The sequence below is a fragment of the Heterodontus francisci genome, unplaced genomic scaffold (assembly GCF_036365525.1).
Source record: "Heterodontus francisci isolate sHetFra1 unplaced genomic scaffold, sHetFra1.hap1 HAP1_SCAFFOLD_570, whole genome shotgun sequence".
Lineage (NCBI taxonomy): Eukaryota > Metazoa > Chordata > Chondrichthyes > Heterodontiformes > Heterodontidae > Heterodontus > Heterodontus francisci.
This window is the reverse complement of record NW_027141150.1, coordinates 460,931-481,506: the sequence shown is the minus strand read 5'-3', so window position 1 is coordinate 481,506 and position 20,576 is coordinate 460,931. Positions and strand designations below refer to the sequence as shown.

General features: G+C 53.1%; 1 protein-coding gene across 5 annotated transcripts; it reads left to right on the top strand.

Moving 5' to 3' along the window:
* The first annotated feature begins 216 nt into the window (after window positions 1–216).
* LOC137362305 (apoptosis-associated speck-like protein containing a CARD) lies at window positions 217–20,252 on the top strand. Of its 5 annotated transcripts, XM_068026708.1 has the most exons (5): window positions 218–712; window positions 3,704–3,742; window positions 7,122–7,160; window positions 16,381–16,419; window positions 19,850–20,252. In XM_068026708.1, exons 1-5 carry the CDS (start codon window positions 436–438, stop codon window positions 20,113–20,115), a joined length of 660 nt encoding a protein of 219 aa, XP_067882809.1. In that variant the 5' UTR covers window positions 218–435; the 3' UTR covers window positions 20,116–20,252. The 5 variants fall into 5 exon arrangements, with proteins under 5 accessions (XP_067882812.1, XP_067882809.1, XP_067882813.1 ...); XM_068026711.1 differs by lacking the exon at window positions 3,704–3,742 and having other exon boundaries at window positions 217–712; XM_068026709.1 differs by lacking the exon at window positions 7,122–7,160 and having other exon boundaries at window positions 221–712.
* The last annotated feature ends 324 nt before the right edge of the window (window positions 20,253–20,576 follow it).

Below are 20,576 nucleotides of genomic sequence, written 5' to 3'. Positions count from 1 at the left end.
GGAGGAATGTATCAGTGTGTGGGGGGGAAGAGGGGAGTGTGACAGTGCCAGGAGGAGGAGTGTATCAGTGTATGGGTGGAAGAAGGGAGTGTGTCTTTGCCGGGGTGGGGGGGGGGTGGTGGGGGGTGGGGGGGGGGTAGGAGGAGTCTATCAGTATGTGGGGTGGAAGAAGGGAGTGCAACAGTGTCAGGTGGAGGAGTGTATTTTTGTGTGGGGCGGGAAAGAGGGGAGTGTCAGCTTCTTGGTCGGACTGCAGCAGTAACCTTGCTCTGTGGAAGACGATCTAAGCAGGAAGTTTGGCCCCTCGAGGCGGTCCCTCCCACCTCCTTTGTGTGTGTGTTGCAATCACTTCGTCTGCTCTCCCGCCAGACATCAGTAGCAAGAGCTCTCTCTCTCTCTCAACCTGCGCCCGCTGGCTAGGTGAATTCGGCCGCGATGCCCCGCACCGCGCGTCAGTGCCTGCTGGATGCGCTGGATGATCTGGAGGAAGACCAGTTCTCCCGATTCAAATCCGACCTGCGGGAGGTCGCCATCAAACCTGGGTTCCGCAAGATCCCCTGGGGCAAACTGGAGAAAGCCAAGACTCTGGACGTAGCCAAGCTTATGGTGGATTCTTACCGGGATGCGTATTCCGGGGAGCTGGCGGTCCAGATCCTGAGGGAAATGGGGAAGCAGGACACCTCCGACAATCTCGAGCAGGAGCTGAGGAGTGGTGAGTTGGTGTGTGGAGGTGGGAGGGGGGGGTGGGCGGGGGGGCTCGCAGGTTACTGTGTAGAAAGGAACGCAGGGGCTCCCGAGTGTGTGCGGGTCCAGGCATCCTCACACACTAGTGCACAAAGTTCTGTTCGGGGGAATTACAGCTTTGTAATTGTGGCTGTGGTTTTCCCGGCAAAGTCCACTCGCTGTTTGTTCAAAATGAAACTGTCAGTTGTCTTTTATTGTTCAAGGTGGGGGGGTGGGGGAGGCCGGGTTTGGTGGGGAGAGGCAAATGAAAGCTAGAAAGGCAAGTGTGCAAAAGGGAATGTTTCTGTGTTTGTGTCTGTATGTGTGTCTGTGTTTGTGTCTGTATGTGTCTGTTTCTGTGTCTGTGTGTGTGTCTCTGTGTGTGTATGTGTCTGCGTGTGTGTATGTCTGTGTCTGCGTGTGTATGTCTGTGTGTGTGTGTCTGTGCTTGTGTCTGTATGTGTGTGTCTGTGTTTGTGTCTGTATGTGTGTGTGTGTGTCTGTTTCTGTGTCTGTGTGTATGTGTCTGCGTGTGTGTATGTCTGTGTCTGCGTGTGTATGTCTTTGTGTCTGCGTGTGTATGTCTGTGTGTGTATGTCTGTGTTTGTGTCTGTATGTGTGTGTGTGTGTGTGTGTGTTTGTGCCTGTTTGTGTATCTGTGTGTGTGTGTCTCTGTGTGTGTGTATGTCTGTGTCTGCGTGTGTATGTCTGTGTGTGTATGTCTTTGTGTCTGTGTGTACGTCTGTGTGTGTGTGTCTGTGTTTGTGTCTGTATGTGTGTGTGTGTGTGTGTGTCTGTTTCTGCGTGTGTGTATGTCTGTGTCTGCGTGTGTATGTCTGTGTGTATGTGTGTGTGTATGTCTGTGTGTCTGACTGTGTTTGTGTCTGTATGTCTGTGTGTGTGTGTCTGTGCTTGTGTCTGTATGTGTGTGTCTGTGTTTGTGTCTGTATGTGTGTGTGTGTGTCTGTTTCTGTGTCTGTGTGTATGTGTCTGCGTGTGTGTATGTCTGTGTCTGCGTGTGTATGTCTGTGTGTATGTGTGTGTGTATGTCTGTGTGTCTGACTGTGTTTGTGTCTGTATGTCTGTGTGTGTGTGTGTGTTTGTGCCTGTTTGTGTATCTGCAGCAGTTTTTATGATCTCTGGATATTCATTCTGCCGCTGAGGCAGTGCCAGGAAATGATGAACTTTGCTCAGTGTGATATTTGACCTTCGTACAGATCCTTAACGGCTAATTCAAAAACACCCCATCATCAAGTTCATTACAAAGGTATAAGACGAGGCCATTCAGCCCCTCTCGAGGCTGGTACACAGGAACAGGAGGAGGCCCATTCAGCCCCTCTCACCCCTGTTACACAGGAACAGGAGGAGTCCATTCAGCCCCTCTCACCCCTGTTACACAGGAACAGGAGGAGGCCCATTCAGCCCCTCTCAAGGCTGGTACACAGGAACAGGAGGAGGCCCATTCAGCCCCTCTCGAGGCTGGTACACAGGAACAGGAGGAGGCCCATTCAGCCCCTCTCGAGCCTGTCACACAGGAACAGGAGGAGGCCCATTCAGCCCCTCTCGGGTATGTTACACAGGAACAGGAGGAGGCCCATTCAGCGCCTCTCGGGTATGTGACACAGGAACAGGAGGAGTCCATTCAGCCCCTCTCGAGCCTGGTACACAGGAACAGGAGGAAGCCCATTCAGTCCCTCTCGAGCCTGTTACACAGGAACAGGAGGTGGCCCATTCAGCCCCTCTCGAGCCTGTCACACAGGAACAGGAGGAGTCCATTCAGCCCCTCTCAAGCCTGTTACACAGGAACAGGAGGAGTCCATTCAGCCCCTCTCGAGCCTGGTACACAGGAACAGGAGGAGTCCATTCAGCCCCTCTCGAGCCTGTCACACAGGAACAGGAGGAGGCCCATTCAGCCCCTCTCGAGCCTGTCACACAGGAACAGGAGGAGTCCATTCAGCCCCTCTCAAGCCTGTTACACAGGAACAGGAGGAGTCCATTCAGCCCCTCTCGAGCCTGGTACACAGGAACAGGAGGAGGCCCATTCAGACCCTCTCGAGCCTGTTACACAGGAACAGGAGGAGGCCCATTCAGCCCCTCTCGAGGCTGTCACACAGGAACAGGAGGAGGCCCATTCAGCCCCTCTCGAGCCTGTTACACAGGAACAGGAGGAGGCCCATTCAGCCCCTCTCAAGGCTGTTACACAGGAACAGGAAGAGGCCCATTCAGCCCCTCTCACCCCTGTCACACAGGAACAGGAGGAGTCCATTCAGCCCCTCTCACCCCTGTTACACAGGAACAGGAGGAGGCCCATTCAGCCCCTCTCGAGGCTGGTACACAGGAACAGGAGGAGGCCCATTCAGCCCCTCTCGAGCCTGTCACACAGGAACAGGAGGAGGCCCATTCAGCCCCTCTCGGGTATGTTACACAGGAACAGGAGGAGGCCCATTCAGCGCCTCTCGGGTATGTGACACAGGAACAGGAGGAGGCCCATTCAGCCCCTCTCCTGCCTGTTACACAGGAACTGGAAGAGGCCCATTCAGCCCCTCTCGGGTATGTTACACAGGAACAGGAGGAAGCCCATTCAGTCCCTCTCGAGCCTGTTACACAGGAACAGGAGGTGGCCCATTCAGCCCCTCTCGAGGCTGGTACACAGGAACAGGAGGAGGCCCATTCAGCCCCTCTCGGGTATGTTACACAGGAACAGGAGGAAGCCCATTCAGTCCCTCTCGAGCCTGTTACACAGGAACAGGAGGTGGCCCATTCAGCCCCTCTCGAGGCTGGTACACAGGAACAGGAGGAGGCCCATTCAGCCCCTCTCGAGCCTGGTACACAGGAACAGGAGGAGGCGAAGGCCAGGGGAATGACACTGAGAGGAAAGAGATTTCAGATAGAGAGGGCCACAGAGCAGATGGGCTGAAGTCTGTCCAGTTTCAGTCCGTTTGATAAATGCCGACACTGATTGTTCTCCTTCTCTTCCCAGTTCTCCAGCCAGTGGCCCAGGAATCGAGCAGGGCAGCCGGTGAGTGTAAAGCAATCAAACCTACAGAGCACCCCCCCCCCCCCACCTCCCCCACCACTCCCACAAACAGAGCAGGAAAGGCCCGGGCTCCATTTCCGGCCTACTGCTGACTTTGAGCCACTACCCCCCCCCCCCACACACACAGAATAGGACAGAGTGAGAGAGAGAAAGTAAAAGAGGGAGAGGGAGGGAGAGACACAGAGACAGACAGAGGCAGAGAGAAATGGGGGAAGAGGCTGTCAGCAGAGGAGTGAGAGATAAGCAGAGAGTGCAAGAGTGAGAGATAGAGAGAGACAGAGAGCGAGACAGACAGAGAGCGAGACAGAAACAGACAGAGGGTGAGAGACAGACAGATGAGAGCAAGAGACAGAAAAAGAGTGGGAGACAGAGTCAGGGAGAGAGAGAGAGAGAGACAGAGGAAAAAAGAGTGAAGCAAAGAGAGAGAGAGACAGAGAGTCAGAGACAGAGAGAGCGACAAAGGGAGAGAGAGAGAGAGACAAAAAGAGACAGACAGAAGGAGAGAGAGAGAGAGAGAGTCGGAGCGAGGGACACAGAGAGGAAGATTTGGAAGTCAAATCAGTTTGGGTGGAAATTCGGAATAGCGAGTTTATAGGCCCCCCGAACAGTAGTTATACCTTTGGGCAGAGAATTGAACAAGAAATGATTACAGCTTGTTGTAAAGGCACTGTAATAATTGTGGGAGATATTAATCTTCATATCGACTGGGACAATGAAATTGGCGGGAGTGGTCTAGAACATGAGTTTGTGGAATGTTTTTGGGACAGTTTCTTGGAGCAATGCATTGTGGAGCCAACTAGGGATAAATCTATCTTAGATCTGGTATTGCGTAATGAAGCAGGGTTAATCAGTAATGCCATATTAAAATATCCACTGGGAAATAGTGATCATAATATACCATAGAATTCCATGTCAAAGTTTGAGGGTCACCTACTCCAGTCCCAAATCTGAATTTTAATCTTAAGCCAAGCCAATTACTTCGGAATGAGGGTTCAACAAATGTGCACTCCATTGAAAAATAAAAACTCGACTGAGGATTGGGAGTCTTTTAGAAACTAGCCGAGGGGCATCAAAATGTTGATAAAAAGGGGGAAAAAATAAAATGAGACTAAAGTGACCAGGAATGTAAAAATAGATAGTAAGAGCTTATACAAGTATATAAAAAGGAGGAGAGTAGCTAAAGTAAACATTGATCCCTTAGAGGTCGGACCTGATGGGTGACATCCTAGGGTTCTGAAAGAGATCGCTGCAGAGATAGTGGATGTGTTGGCTCTGATTTTCCAAAGTTCCCTCGATCCTAGAATGGTCCCAGTGGATTGCAAGTTAGCAAATATAACACCGCTGTTCAAGAAAGGAGGGAGAGAGAAAACCAGGAACTACAGGCCAGTTAGACTGACATCAGTCAACGGGAAAATGCTGGAATCTGGTGTTCAGGATGTCTTAATGCATTTGGAAATCATGCTGTAATCAGACCGAGTCAACATGGTACATGGAAGGGAAATCATCTTTGACAAATTTGTTAGAGTTTTTTTGAGGACGTAGGGTAGATAAAGGGGAACCAGTCGATGTCGTATACCTAGGTTTCCAAAAGGCATTCGATCAGGTGCCACACAAAAGGTTAATACACAGGATAAGGGCTGGTGGAGTTGAGGGAAATCTTTTAGCACGGATAGAGGATTGGATAACTGACAGGAAGCAGAGAGTAGGGATGAATGGGGCATGTTTACGTTGGCAGGCTGTAAGTAGTGGAGTGCCTCAAGGATCAGTGCTGGGGCCTCAGCTATTTATAATCTATATTGGCCTTTCTTGCAAGGGGATTGGAGTACAGGAATAAGGAAGTCTTGCTACAATTGTACCGGGCTTTGGTGGAGGAGGCCCATTCAGACCCTCTCGAGCTAGTTACACAGGAACAGGAGGAGGCCCATTCAGACCCTCTCGAGCCTGTTACACAGGAACAGGACGAGGCCCATTCAGCCCCTCTCAAGGCTGTTACACAGGAACAGGAAGAGGCCCATTCAGCCCCTCTCACCCCTGTCACACAGGAACAGGAGGAGTCCATTCAGCCCCTCTCACCCCTGTTACACAGGAACAGGAGGAGGCCCATTCAGCCCCTCTCAAGGCTGGTACACAGGAACAGGAGGAGGCCCATTCAGCCCCTCTCGAGCCTGTCACACAGGAACAGGAGGAGGCCCATTCAGCCCCTCTCGAGTATGTTACACAGGAACAGGAGGAGGCCCATTCTGCCCCTCTCGAGCCTGTTACACAGGAACAGGAGGAGGCCCATTCAGCCCCTCTCGGGTATGTTACACAGGAACAGGAGGAGGTCCATTCAGCCCCTCTCGGGTATGTTACACAGGAACAGGAGGAAGCCCATTCAGTCCCTCTCGAGCCTGTTAAACAGGAACAGGAGGAGGCCCATTCAGCCCCTCCTCGAGCTAGTTACACAGGAACAGGAGGAGGCCCATTCAGCCCCTCTCGGGTATGTTACACAGGCACAGGAGGAAGCCCATTCAGCCCCTCTCGAGGCTGGTACACAGGAACTGGAGGAGGCCCATTCAGCCCCTCTCGGGTATGTTACACAGGCACAGGAGGAAGCCCATTCAGCCCCTCTCGAGGCTGGTACACAGGAACAGGAGGAGGCCCATTCAGTCTCTCCTCGAGCCTGTTACACAGGAACAGGAAGAGGCCCATTCAGCCCCTCTCGAGCCTGTTACACAGGAACAGGAGGAGGCCCATTCAGCGCCTCTCGAGCCTGTTACACAGGAACAGGAGGTGGCCCATTCAGCCCCTCCTCGAGCTAGTTACACAGGAACAGGAGGAGGCCCATTCAGCGCCTCTCGAGCCTGTTACACAGGAACAGGAGGAGGCCCATTCAGCCCTTCTCGAGCCTGTTACACAGGAACAGGAGGTGGCCCATTCAGCCCCTCTCGAGCCTGTTACACAGGAACAGGAGGAGGCCCATTCAGCCTCTCTCGAGGCTGGTACACAGGAACAGGAGGAGGCCCATTCAGCCCCTCTCGGGCCTGTTACACAGGAACAGGAGGAGGCCCATTCAGCCCTTCTCGAGCCTGTTACACAGGAACAGGAGGAGGCCCATTCAGCCTCTCTCGAGGCTGGTACACAGGAACAGGAGGAGGCCCATTCAGCCCCTCTCGGGCCTGTTACACAGGAACAGGAGGAGGCCCATTCAGCCCCTCTCGAGCCTGGTACACAGGAACAGGAGGAGGCGAAGGCCAGGGGAATGACACTGAGAGGAAAGAGATTTCAGATAGAGAGGGCCACAGAGCAGATGGGCTGAAGTCTGTCCAGTTTCAGTCCGTTTGATAAATGCCGACACTGATTGTTCTCCTTCTCTTCCCAGTTCTCCAGCCAGTGGCCCAGGAATCGAGCAGGGCAGCCGGTGAGTGTAAAGCAATCAAACCTACAGAGCACCCCCCCCCCGTCCCCCACCACTCCCACAAACAGAGCAGGAAAGGCCCGGGCTCCATTTCCGGCCTACTGCTGACTTTGAGCCACTACCCCCCCACACACACAGAATAGGACAGAGTGAGAGAGAGAAAGTAAAAGAGGGAGAGGGAGGGAGAGACACAGAGACAGACAGAGGCAGAGAGAAATGGGGGAAGAGGCTGTCAGCAGGGGAGTGAGAGATAAGCAGAGAGTGCAAGAGTGAGAGATAGAGAGAGACAGAGAGCGAGACAGACAGAGAGAGACAGAAACAGACAGAGGGTGAGAGACAGACAGATGAGAGCAAGAGACAGAAAAAGAGTGGGAGACAGAGTCAGGGAGAGAGAGAGAGAGAGAGAGAGAGACAGAGGAAAAAAGAGTGAAGCAAAGAGAGAGAGAGACAGAGAGTCAGAGACAGAGAGAGCGACAAAGGGAGAGAGAGAGAGAGACAAAAAGAGACAGACAGAAGGAGAGAGAGAGAGAGAGAGAGAGAGAGAGTCGGAGCGAGGGACACAGAGAGGAAGATTTGGAAGTCAAATCAGTTTGGGTGGAAATTCGGAATAGCGAGTTTATAGGCCCCCCGAACAGTAGTTATACCTTTGGGCAGAGAATTGAACAAGAAATGATTACAGCTTGTTGTAAAGGCACTGTAATAATTGTGGGAGATATTAATCTTCATATCGACTGGGACAATGAAATTGGCGGGAGTGGTCTAGAACATGAGTTTGTGGAATGTTTTTGGGACAGCTTCTTGGAGCAATGCATTGTGGAGCCAACTAGGGATAAATCTATCTTAGATCTGGTATTGCGTAATGAAGCAGGGTTAATCAGTAATGCCATATTAAAATATCCACTGGGAAATAGTGATCATAATATACCATAGAATTCCATGTCAAAGTTTGAGGGTCACCTACTCCAGTCCCAAATCTGAATTTTAATCTTAAGCCAAGCCAATTACTTCGGAATGAGGGTTCAACAAATGTGCACTCCATTGAAAAATAAAAACTCGACTGAGGATTGGGAGTCTTTTAGAAACTAGCCGAGGGGCATCAAAATGTTGATAAAAAGGGGGAAAAAATAAAATGAGACTAAAGTGACCAGGAATGTAAAAATAGATAGTAAGAGCTTATACAAGTATATAAAAAGGAGGAGAGTAGCTAAAGTAAACATTGATCCCTTAGAGGTCGGACCTGATGGGTGACATCCTAGGGTTCTGAAAGAGATCGCTGCAGAGATAGTGGATGTGTTGGCTCTGATTTTCCAAAGTTCCCTCGATCCTAGAATGGTCCCAGTGGATTCCAAGTTAGCAAATATAACACCGCTGTTCAAGAAAGGAGGGAGAGAGAAAACCAGGAACTACAGGCCAGTTAGACTGACATCAGTCAACGGGAAAATGCTGGAATCTGGTGTTCAGGATGTCTTAATGCATTTGGAAATCATGCTGTAATCAGACCGAGTCAACATGGTACATGGAAGGGAAATCATCTTTGACAAATTTGTTAGAGTTTTTTTGAGGACGTAGGGTAGATAAAGGGGAACCAGTCGATGTCGTATACCTAGGTTTCCAAAAGGCATTCGATCAGGTGCCACACAAAAGGTTAATACACAGGATAAGGGCTGGTGGAGTTGAGGGAAATCTTTTAGCACGGATAGAGGATTGGATAACTGACAGGAAACAGAGAGTAGGGATGAATGGGGCATGTTTACGTTGGCAGGCTGTAAGTAGTGGAGTGCCTCAAGGATCAGTGCTGGGGCCTCAGCTATTTATAATCTATATTGGCCTTTCTTGCAAGGGGATTGGAGTACAGGAATAAGGAAGTCTTGCTACAATTGTACCGGGCTTTGGTGGAGGAGGCCCATTCAGACCCTCTCGAGCTAGTTACACAGGAACAGGAGGAGGCCCATTCAGACCCTCTCAAGGCTGTTACACAGGAACAGGACGAGGCCCATTCAGCCCCTCTCAAGGCTGTTACACAGGAACAGGAAGAGGCCCATTCAGCCCCTCTCACCCCTGTCACACAGGAACAGGAGGAGTCCATTCAGCCCCTCTCACCCCTGTTACACAGGAACAGGAGGAGGCCCATTCAGCCCCTCTCAAGGCTGGTACACAGGAACAGGAGGAGGCCCATTCAGCCCCTCTCGAGCCTGTCACACAGGAACAGGAGGAGGCCCATTCAGCCCCTCTCGAGTATGTTACACAGGAACATGAGGAGGCCCATTCAGCCCCTCTCAAAGCTGGTACACAGGAACAGGAGGAGGCCCATTCAGCCCCTCTCGGGTATGTTACACAGGAACAGGAAGAAGCCCATTCAGTCCCTCTCGAGCCTGTTACACAGGAACAGGAGGTGGCCCATTCAGCCCCTCTCAAGGCTGGTACACAGGAACAGGAGGAGGCCCATTCAGCCCCTCCTCGAGCTCGTTACACAGGAACAGGAGGAGGCCCATTCAGCCCCTCTCGGGTATGTTACACAGGCACAGGAGGAAGCCCATTCAGCCCCTTCTCGAGCCTGTTACACAGGCACAGGAGGAGTCCATTCAGCCCCTCTCAAGCCTGTTACACAGGAACAGGAGGAGGCCCATTCAGCCCCTCCTCGAGCTCGTTACACAGGAACAGGAGGAGGTCCATTCAGCCCCTCTCGGGTATGTTACACAGGAACAGGAGGAGGCCCATTCAGCGCCTCTCGAGCCTGTTACACAGGAACAGGAGGTGGCCCATTCAACCCCTCTCGAGGCTGGTACACAGGAACAGGAGGAGGCCCATTCAGCCCCTCTCGGGTATGTTACACAGGAACAGGAGGAGGCCCATTCAGCGCCTCTCGAGCCTGTTACACAGGAACAGGAGGTGGCCCATTCAACCCCTCTCGAGGCTGGTACACAGGAACAGGAGGAGGCCCATTCAGCCCCTCTCGAGGCTGGTACACAAGAACAGGAGGAGGCCCATTCAGCCCCTCTCGGGTATGTGACACAGGAACAGGAGGAGGCCCATTCAGCCCCTCTCGGGTATGTGACACAGGAACAGGAGGAGGCCCATTCAGCCCCTCTCGAGTCTGTTACACAGGAACAGAAGGAGGCCCATTCAGTCACTCCTCGAGCCTGTTACACAGGAACAGAAGGAGGCCCATTCAGCCCCTCTCGGGTATGTTACACAGGAACAGGAGGAGGTCCATTCAGCCCCTCTCGGGTATGTTACACAGGAACAGGAGGAAGCCCATTCAGTCCCTCTCGAGCCTGTTACACAGGAACAGGAGGAGGCCCATTCAGCCCCTCTCGAGGCTGGTACACAGGAACAGGAGGAGGCCCATTCAGCCCCTCCTCGAGCTAGCTACACAGGAACAGGAGGAGGCCCATTCAGTCCCTCTCGGGTATGTTACACAGGCACAGGAGGAAGCCCATTCAGCCCTTCTCGAGCCTGTTACACAGGAACAGGAGGAGTCCATTCAGCCCCTCTCAAGCCTGTTACACAGGAACAGGAGGAGGCCCATTCAGCGCCTCTCGAGCCTGTTACACAGGAACAGGAGGAAGGCCATTCAGCCCCTCTCGAGCCTGTTACACAGGAACAGGAGGAAGCCCATTCAGCCCATCTCGGGTATGTTACACATGCACAGGAGGAAGCCCATTCAGCCCTTCTCAAGCCTGTTACACAGGAACAGGAGGAGGCCCATTCAGTCTCTCCTCGAGCCTGTTACACAGGAACAGGAGGAGGCCCATTCAGTCTCTCCTCGAGCCTGTTACACAGGAACAGGAGGAGGCCCATTCAGCCCCTCTCAAGCCTGTTACACAGGAACAGGAAGAGGCCCATTCAACACCTCTCAAGCCTGTTACACAGGAACAGGAGGAGGCCCATTCAGCGCCTCTCGGGCCTGTTACACAGGAACAGGAGGAGGCCCATTCAGCCCCTCTCGGGCCTGTTACACAGGAGCAAGAGGAGGCCCATTCAGCCCCTCTCGAGGCTGGTACACAGGAACAGGAGGAGGCCCATTCAGCCCCTCTCGAGGCTGGTACACAGGAACAGGAGGAGGCCCATTCAGCCCCTCTCGAGGCTGGTACACAGGAACAGGAGGAGGCCCATTCAGCCCCTCTCGAGGCTGGTACACAGGAACAGGAGGAGGCCCATTCAGTCACTCCTCGACCCTGTTACACAGGAACAGGAGGAGGCCCATTCAGCCCCTCCTCGAGCTACTTACACAGGAACAGGAGGAGGCCCATTCAGCCCCTCTCAAGCCTGTTACACAGGAACAGGAGGAGGCCCATTCTGCCCCTCTCGAGCCTGTTACACAGGAGCAAGAGGAGGCCCATTCAGCCCCTCTCGAGGCTGGTACACAGGAACAGGAGGAGGCCCATTCAGCCCCTCTCGAGGCTGGTACACAGGAACAGGAGGAGGCCCATTCAGCCCCTCTCGAGGCTGGTACACAGGAACAGGAGGAGGCCCATTCAGCCCCTCTCGAGGCTGGTACACAGGAACAGGAGGAGGCCCATTCAGTCACTCCTCGAGCCTGTTACACAGGAACAGGAGGAGGCCCATTCAGCCCCTCCTCGAGCTACTTACACAGGAACAGGAGGAGGCCCATTCAGCCCCTCTCAAGCCTGTTACACAGGAACAGGAGGAGGCCCATTCTGCCCCTCTCGAGCCTGTTACACAGGAACAGGAGGAAGCCCATTCAGCCCCTCCTCGAGCTAGTTACACAGGAACAGGAGGAGGCCCATTCAGCCCCTCTCGAGTCTGTTACACAGGAACAGAAGGAGGCCCATTCAGTCACTCCTCGAGCCTGTTACACAGGAACAGAAGGAGGCCCATTCAGCCCCTCTCGGGTATGTTACACAGGAACAGGAGGAGGTCCATTCAGCCCCTCTCGGGTATGTTACACAGGAACAGGAGGAAGCCCATTCAGTCCCTCTCGAGCCTGTTACACAGGAACAGGAGGTGGCCCATTCAGCCCCTCTCGAGGCTGGTACACAGGAACAGGAGGAGGCCCATTCAGCCCCTCCTCGAGCTAGTTACACAGGAACAGGAGGAAGCCCATTCAGCCCCTCTCGGGTATGTTACACAGGCACAGGAGGAAGCCCATTCAGCCCTTCTCGAGCCTGTTAAACAGGAACAGGAGGAGTCCATTCAGCCCCTCTCAAGCCTGTTACACAGGAACAGGAGGAGGCCCATTCAGCGCCTCTCGAGCCTGTTACACAGGAACAGGAGGAAGGCCATTCAGCCCCTCTCGAGCCTGTTACACAGGAACAGGAGGAAGCCCATTCAGCCCCTCTCGGGTATGTTACACATGCACAGGAGGAAGCCCATTCAGCCCTTCTCGAGCCTGTTACACAGGAACAGGAGGAGGCCCATTCAGTCTCTCCTCGAGCCTGTTACACAGGAACAGGAGGAGGCCCATTCAGTCTCTCCTCGAGCCTGTTACACAGGAACAGGAGGAGGCCCATTCAGCCCCTCTCGAGGCTGGTACACAGGAACAGGAGGAGGCCCATTCAGCCCCTCTCAAGCCTGTTACACAGGAACAGGAAGAGGCCCATTCAACACCTCTCAAGCCTGTTACACAGGAACAGGAGGAGGCCCATTCAGTCTCTCCTCGAGCCTGTTACACAGGAACAGGAGGAGGCCCATTCAGCCCCTCTCGGGCCTGTTACACAGGAGCAAGAGGAGGCCCATTCAGCCCCTCTCGAGGCTGGTACACAGGAACAGGAGGAGGCCCATTCAGTCACTCCTCGAGCCTGTTACACAGGAACAGGAGGAGGCCCATTCAGCCCCTCCTCGAGCTACTTACACAGGAACAGGGGGAGGCCCATTCTGCCCCTCTCGAGCCTGTTACACAGGAACAGGAGGAGGCCCATTCAGCCCCTCTCGGGTATGTTACACAGGAACAGGAGGAGGTCCATTCAGCCCCTCTCGGGTATGTTACACAGGAACAGGAGGAAGCCCATTCAGTCCCTCTAGAGCCTGTTACACAGGAACAGGAGGAGGCCCATTCAGCCCCTCCTCGAGCTAGTTACACAGGAACAGGAGGAGGCCCATTCAGCCCCTCTCGGGTATGTTACACAGGCACAGGAGGAAGCCCATTCAGCCCCTCTCGAGGCTGGTACACAGGAACTGGAGGAGGCCCATTCAGCCCCTCTCGGGTATGTTACACAGGCACAGGAGGAAGCCCATTCAGCCCCTCTCGAGGCTGGTACACAGGAACAGGAGGAGGCCCATTCAGTCTCTCCTCGAGCCTGTTACACAGGAACAGGAGGAGGCCCATTCAGTCTCTCCTCGAGCCTGTTACACAGGAACAGGAGGAGGCCCATTCATTCTCTCCTCGAGCCTGTTACACAGGAACAGGAGGAGGCCCATTCAGCCCCTCTCAAGCCTGTTACACAGGAACAGGAAGAGGCCCATTCAACACCTCTCAAGCCTGTTACACAGGAACAGGAGGAGGCCCATTCAGCGCCTCTCGGGCCTGTTACACAGGAACAGGAGGAGGCCCATTCAGCCCCTCTCGGGCCTGTTACACAGGAGCAAGAGGAGGCCCATTCAGCCCCTCTCGAGGCTGGTACACAGGAACAGGAGGAGGCCCATTCAGCCCCTCTCGAGGCTGGTACACAGGAACAGGAGGAGGCCCATTCAGCCCCTCTCGAAGCTGGTACACAGGAACAGGAGGAGGCCCATTCAGCCCCTCTCGAGGCTGGTACACAGGAACAGGAGGAGGCCCATTCAGTCACTCCTCGAGCCTGTTACACAGGAACAGGAGGAGGCCCATTCAGCCCCTCCTCGAGCTACTTACACAGGAACAGGAGGAGGCCCATTCTGCCCCTCTCGAGCCTGTTACACAGGAACAGGAGGAGGCCCATTCAGCCCCTCTCGGGTATGTTACACAGGAACAGGAGGAGGTCCATTCAGCCCCTCTCGGGTATGTTACACAGGAACAGGAGGAAGCCCATTCAGCCCCTCTCGAGCCTGTTACACAGGAACAGGAGGAGGCCCATTCAGCCCCTCCTCGAGCTAGTTACACAGGAACAGGAGGAGGCCCATTCAGCCCCTCTCGAGTCTGTTACACAGGAACAGAAGGAGGCCCATTCAGTCACTCCTCGAGCCTGTTACACAGGAACAGAAGGAGGCCCATTCAGCCCCTCTCGGGTATGTTACACAGGAACAGGAGGAGGTCCATTCAGCCCCTCTCGGGTATGTTACACAGGAACAGGAGGAAGCCCATTCAGTCCCTCTCGAGCCTGTTACACAGGAACAGGAGGTGGCCCATTCAGCCCCTCTCGAGGCTGGTACACAGGAACAGGAGGAGGCCCATTCAGCCCCTCCTCGAGCTAGTTACACAGGAACAGGAGGAAGCCCATTCAGCCCCTCTCGGGTATGTTACACAGGCACAGGAGGAAGCCCATTCAGCCCTTCTCGAGCCTGTTAAACAGGAACAGGAGGAGTCCATTCAGCCCCTCTCAAGCCTGTTACACAGGAACAGGAGGAGGCCCATTCAGCGCCTCTCGAGCCTGTTACACAGGAACAGGAGGAAGGCCATTCAGCCCCTCTCGAGCCTGTTACACAGGAACAGGAGGAAGCCCATTCAGCCCCTCTCGGGTATGTTACACATGCACAGGAGGAAGCCCATTCAGCCCTTCTCGAGCCTGTTACACAGGAACAGGAGGAGGCCCATTCAGTCTCTCCTCGAGCCTGTTACACAGGAACAGGAGGAGGCCCATTCAGTCTCTCCTCGAGCCTGTTACACAGGAACAGGAGGAGGCCCATTCAGCCCCTCTCGAGGCTGGTACACAGGAACAGGAGGAGGCCCATTCAGCCCCTCTCAAGCCTGTTACACAGGAACAGGAGGAGGCCCATTCAGTCTCTCCTCGAGCCTGTTACACAGGAACAGGAGGAGGCCCATTCAGCCCCTCTCGGGCCTGTTACACAGGAGCAAGAGGAGGCCCATTCAGCCCCTCTCGAGGCTGGTACACAGGAACAGGAGGAGGCCCATTCAGCCCCTCTCGAGGCTGGTACACAGGAACAGGAGGAGGCCCATTCAGTCACTCCTCGAGCCTGTTACACAGGAACAGGAGGAGGCCCATTCAGCCCCTCCTCGAGCTACTTACACAGGAACAGGAGGAGGCCCATTCTGCCCCTCTCGAGCCTGTTACACAGGAACAGGAGGAAGCCCATTCAGTCCCTCTCGAGCCTGTTACACAGGTACAGGAGGAGGCCCATTCAGCCCCTCCTCGAGCTAGTTACACAGGAACAGGAGGAGGCCCATTCAGCCCCTCTCGGGTATGTTACACAGGCACAGGAGGAAGCCCATTCAGCCCCTCTCGAGGCTGGTACACAGGAACTGGAGGAGGCCCATTCAGCCCCTCTCGGGTATGTTACACAGGAACAGGAGGAAGCCCATTCAGTCCCTCTCGAGCCTGTTACACAGGAACTGGAGGAGGCCCATTCAGCCCCTCCTCGAGCTAGTTACACAGGAACAGGAGGAGGCCCATTCAGCCCCTCTCGGGTATGTTACACAGGCACAGGAGGAAGCCCATTCAGCCCCTCTCGAGGCTGGTACACAGGAACTGGAGGAGGCCCATTCAGCCCCTCTCGGGTATGTTACACAGGCACAGGAGGAAGCCCATTCAGCCCCTCTCGAGGCTGGTACACAGGAACAGGAGGAGGCCCATTCAGTCTCTCCTCGAGCCTGTTACACAGGAACAGGAAGAGGCCCATTCAGCCCCTCTCGAGCCTGTTACACAGGAACAGGAGGAGGCCCATTCAGCGCCTCTCGAGCCTGTTACACAGGAACAGGAGGTGGCCCATTCAGCCCCTCCTCGAGCTAGTTACACAGGAACAGGAGGAGGCCCATTCAGCGCCTCTCGAGCCTGTTACACAGGAACAGGAGGAGGCCCATTCAGCCCTTCTCGAGCCTGTTACACAGGAACAGGAGGTGGCCCATTCAGCCCCTCTCGGGCCTGTTACACAGGAGCAAGAGGAGGCCCATTCAGCCCCTCTCGAGGCTGGTACACAGGAACAGGAGGAGGCCCATTCAGCCCCTCTCGAGGCTGGTACACAGGAACAGGAGGAGGCGAAGGCCAGGGGAATGACACTGAGAGGAAAGAGATTTCAGATAGAGAGGGCCACAGAGCAGATGGGCTGAAGTCTGTCCAGTTTCAGTCCGTTTGATAAATGCCGACACTGATTGTTCTCCTTCTCTTCCCAGTTCTCCAGCCAGTGGCCCAGGAATCGAGCAGGGCAGCCGGTGAGTGTAAAGCAATCAAACCTACAGAGCACCCCCCCCCCCCCTCCCCCACCACTCCCACAAACAGAGCAGGAAAGGCCCGGGCTCCATTTCCGGCCTACTGCTGACTTTGAGCCACTACCCCCCCCACACACACAGAATAGGACAGAGTGAGAGAGAGAAAGTAAAAGAGGGAGAGGGAGGGAGAGACACAGAGACAGACAGAGGCAGAGAGAAATGGGGGAAGAGGCTGTCAGCAGGGGAGTGAGAGATAAGCAGAGAGTGCAAGAGTGAGAGATAGAGAGAGACAGAGAGCGAGACAGACAGAGAGCGAGACAGAAACAGACAGAGGGTGAGAGACAGACAGATGAGAGCAAGAGACAGAAAAAGAGTGGGAGACAGAGTCAGGGAGAGAGAGAGAGAGAGAGAGAGAGACAGAGGAAAAAAGAGTGAAGCAAAGAGAGAGAGAGACAGAGAGTCAGAGACAGAGAGAGCGACAAAGGGAGAGAGAGAGAGAGACAAAAAGAGACAGACAGAAGGAGAGAGAGAGAGAGAGAGTCGGAGCGAGGGACACAGAGAGGAAGATTTGGAAGTCAAATCAGTTTGGGTGGAAATTCGGAATAGCGAGTTTATAGGCCCCCCGAACAGTAGTTATACCTTTGGGCAGAGAATTGAACAAGAAATGATTACAGCTTGTTGTCAAGGCACTGTAATAATTGTGGGAGATATTAATCTTCATATCGACTGGGACAATGAAATTGGCGGGAGTGGTCTAGAACATGAGTTTGTGGAATGTTTTTGGGACAGCTTCTTGGAGCAATGCATTGTGGAGCCAACTAGGGATAAATCTATCTTAGATCTGGTATTGCGTAATGAAGCAGGGTTAATCAGTAATGCCATATTAAAATATCCACTGGGAAATAGTGATCATAATATACCATAGAATTCCATGTCAAAGTTTGAGGGTCACCTACTCCAGTCCCAAATCTGAATTTTAATCTTAAGCCAAGCCAATTACTTCGGAATGAGGGTTCAACAAATGTGCACTCCATTGAAAAATAAAAACTCGACTGAGGATTGGGAGTCTTTTAGAAACTAGCCGAGGGGCATCAAAATGTTGATAAAAAGGGGGAAAAAATAAAATGAGACTAAAGTGACCAGGAATGTAAAAATAGATAGTAAGAGCTTATACAAGTATATAAAAAGGAGGAGAGTAGCTAAAGTAAACATTGATCCCTTAGAGGTCGGACCTGATGGGTGACATCCTAGGGTTCTGAAAGAGATCGCTGCAGAGATAGTGGATGTGTTGGCTCTGATTTTCCAAAGTTCCCTCGATCCTAGAATGGTCCCAGTGGATTCCAAGTTAGCAAATATAACACCGCTGTTCAAGAAAGGAGGGAGAGAGAAAACCAGGAACTACAGGCCAGTTAGACTGACATCAGTCAACGGGAAAATGCTGGAATCTGGTGTTCAGGATGTCTTAATGCATTTGGAAATCGTGCTGTAATCAGACCGAGTCAACATGGTACATGGAAGGGAAATCATCTTTGACAAATTTGTTAGAGTTTTTTTGAGGACGTAGGGTAGATAAAGGGGAACCAGTCGATGTCGTTTACCTAGGTTTCCAAAAGGCATTCGATCAGGTGCCACACAAAAGGTTAATACACAGGATAAGGGCTGGTGGAGTTGAGGGAAATCTTTTAGCACGGATAGAGGATTGGATAACTGACAGGAAACAGAGAGTAGGGATGAATGGGGCATGTTTACGTTGGCAGGCTGTAAGTAGTGGAGTGCCTCAAGGATCAGTGCTGGGGCCTCAGCTATTTATAATCTATATTGGCCTTTCTTGCAAGGGGATTGGAGTACAAGAATAAGGAAGTCTTGCTACAATTGTACCGGGCTTTGGTGAGACCACATCTAGAGTACTGGGCGCAGTTTTGGTCTCCATATTTAAGGAAGGATATAGTTGTATTGGAGGTGGTGTAGCGAAGGTTCACTAAATTGGTCCCTGGGATGAGGGGATATTCAAGACTGATAGCAAGAGATTTTTGGGTGTCTCAGGGAATCGAGGGATTATGGGGAGCGGGCAGGAAAATGGGGTCAAGGCAGAAGGGCAGTCACGATCGTACAGAATGGCGGAACAGGCTTGAGGGGCCGAATGGCCTGTTCCTGCTCCGATTTCTTATGAGACAGACAGAGCGGGAGAGACAGAGATTAAGAGAGAGGGAGGCAGAGAAAGAGATAGCAAGAGAGAAATTCAGGGACAGAGAACTGGAGAGCAAGGGAGGGAGAGAGAAAGAGAGAGAGATGTGCCCAGTGGGGATAAAGCATAAAGCGGGAGGAGGCATGAAAATGTCTGGCCGTGCTTAAGATAAGTCACCTGGTCCGTACGTCCGGCATCCCAGGTTGCGAAAGGAAAACAAAAATCGGAAAAATATCAACAGACACTTGGAGAAATTTGAGTTGATTAAGGATTTGTAAAATTCTCGACGAATCGAACTTTGGGATGAAGTAACAGAGAAGGTTGATGAAGGAAATGTGGCGGATGTTGTTTATATGGATTTGAAGAAAGTGTTAGATAAATTACCAAATAAAAGGCTGGTTGACAAAATTGAGGCTCACGAGATAGGAGGGTCAGTGTCCAATTGGATTTTAAAAAAGGGCTTAAGGACAAAAAAGAGTGAGTCGTAGTAACTGGATGTTTTCCAGACTGGAGGATGGTAGATAGTGGTGTTCCCCAAGGGCCAGTGCTGAGACCACTGCTTTATCTTTTGGCTATCTGTAAATGACTTGAATCTTGGAATACAGAATTTGCCGAAGACACCAAACTTGAAGGTGTGGGAAACAGCGAGGATGATATGACCCACCTGCACCGGGACAACAGATAGGCTAGCGGAACGGGTAGAGAGGTGGCAGATGGAGTTTACTAGTGACGAGTGTGAGGTGACGCATTTTGGCGGAAGGAATAGGGAGAGGCAATATCGACTGAAAGGCACAGTTCCAAAGCGTGGGCAGGGACAGAGGGACCTGGGGGGGTGCACGTGCATCGATCTTTGAAGGCGGCAGGACATACTGAGAGAGTGGTGAGTGAAGCATGTGGGATCTTGGGCTTCATAAATAGAAGCGTCGAGTCCAAAAGCAGGGAGGGTGCGCTGGACCTTTACAAAGCTCTGGTTCGGCCCCACCTGGAGCATTGCGTCCAGTCGCGGTCGCCACAGAACCGACGGGCCCCAAACGGTCTCTTTCTGTGCCGTTAAGTGATCTCGTTGAAACAGAAGAGATTGCCAGGTGGAGGGTTGTGACTCTTTGGAACTCTCGAGCTCAGTGGGTGCTCCCTCGTTGAATATATTCGAGAGTGAGACGGAGGGGTTTTTGGTTTACTGCAGTCCGCGCCTTGCTAAAACCGTCCTGGCGTTAATCCGCGGCCTCGCTCTCTCTCTCTCTCTCTCAGCTCCAGCAGGTCACCCAATTGACCAACACTTCACGCGCATCGTCCAGGGTTTCAACTCGGTTGACGGAGTTCTGGACACCCTACTCGCTGCAGGAGTCCTGACCCCTGAGCACTATGACAGCATCCGCACCAAGGCGCCGAAACAGGAGAAGATACGGGAGCTACTGACGGTCATTCGTGGTCAAGGACAGGGTGCCAAGGACCAACTTTGGAAGGCCATGGTCGAGACAGATCGATATTTCACCTCCAGTCTGACCGGCGAGTGAGGCCTCTTCAAATCTCCAACAACCAATCAAAACAACACTCGAAAAATTCATCGGGTGACCTGTACAAACAGCCGCGAGTGGTTAGCAAGAAAATATCATCCAGCTTTTGATAACTAAAATAAATTCTGTACCGAGAACTATCACATTCATTTTTCCAACCAGACGGTGCCACCCGGTTCCAGAGGGGGAAAGGACAGTGTATCTAACACACTGTGCCACCCAGTCCCAGAGGGGGAAAGGACAGTGTATCTAACACACTGTGACACCCGGTCCCAGAGGGGGGGAAAGGACAGTGTATCTAACGCACTGTGACACCCAGTCCCAGAGGGGGAAAGGACAGTGTATCTAACGCACTGTGACACCCGCTCCCAGAGGGGGAAAGGACAGTGTATCTAACGCACTGTGACACCCGGTCCCAGAGGGGGAAAGGGCAGTGTATCTAACGCACTGTGACACCTGGT

Bases quoted from the DNA above. Each gene is read 5' to 3' on its own strand.
- LOC137362305 (XM_068026708.1), top strand. From the start codon at position 436: ATGCCCCGCACCGCGCGTCAGTGCCTGCTGGATGCGCTGGATGATCTG. The intron at 713-3,703 runs GTGAGTTGGTGT...TTCTCTTCCCAG, and splicing joins CGAGCAGGAGCTGAGGAGTG to TTCTCCAGCCAGTGGCCCAG. The intron at 7,161-16,380 runs GTGAGTGTAAAG...TTCTCTTCCCAG, and splicing joins GGAATCGAGCAGGGCAGCCG to TTCTCCAGCCAGTGGCCCAG.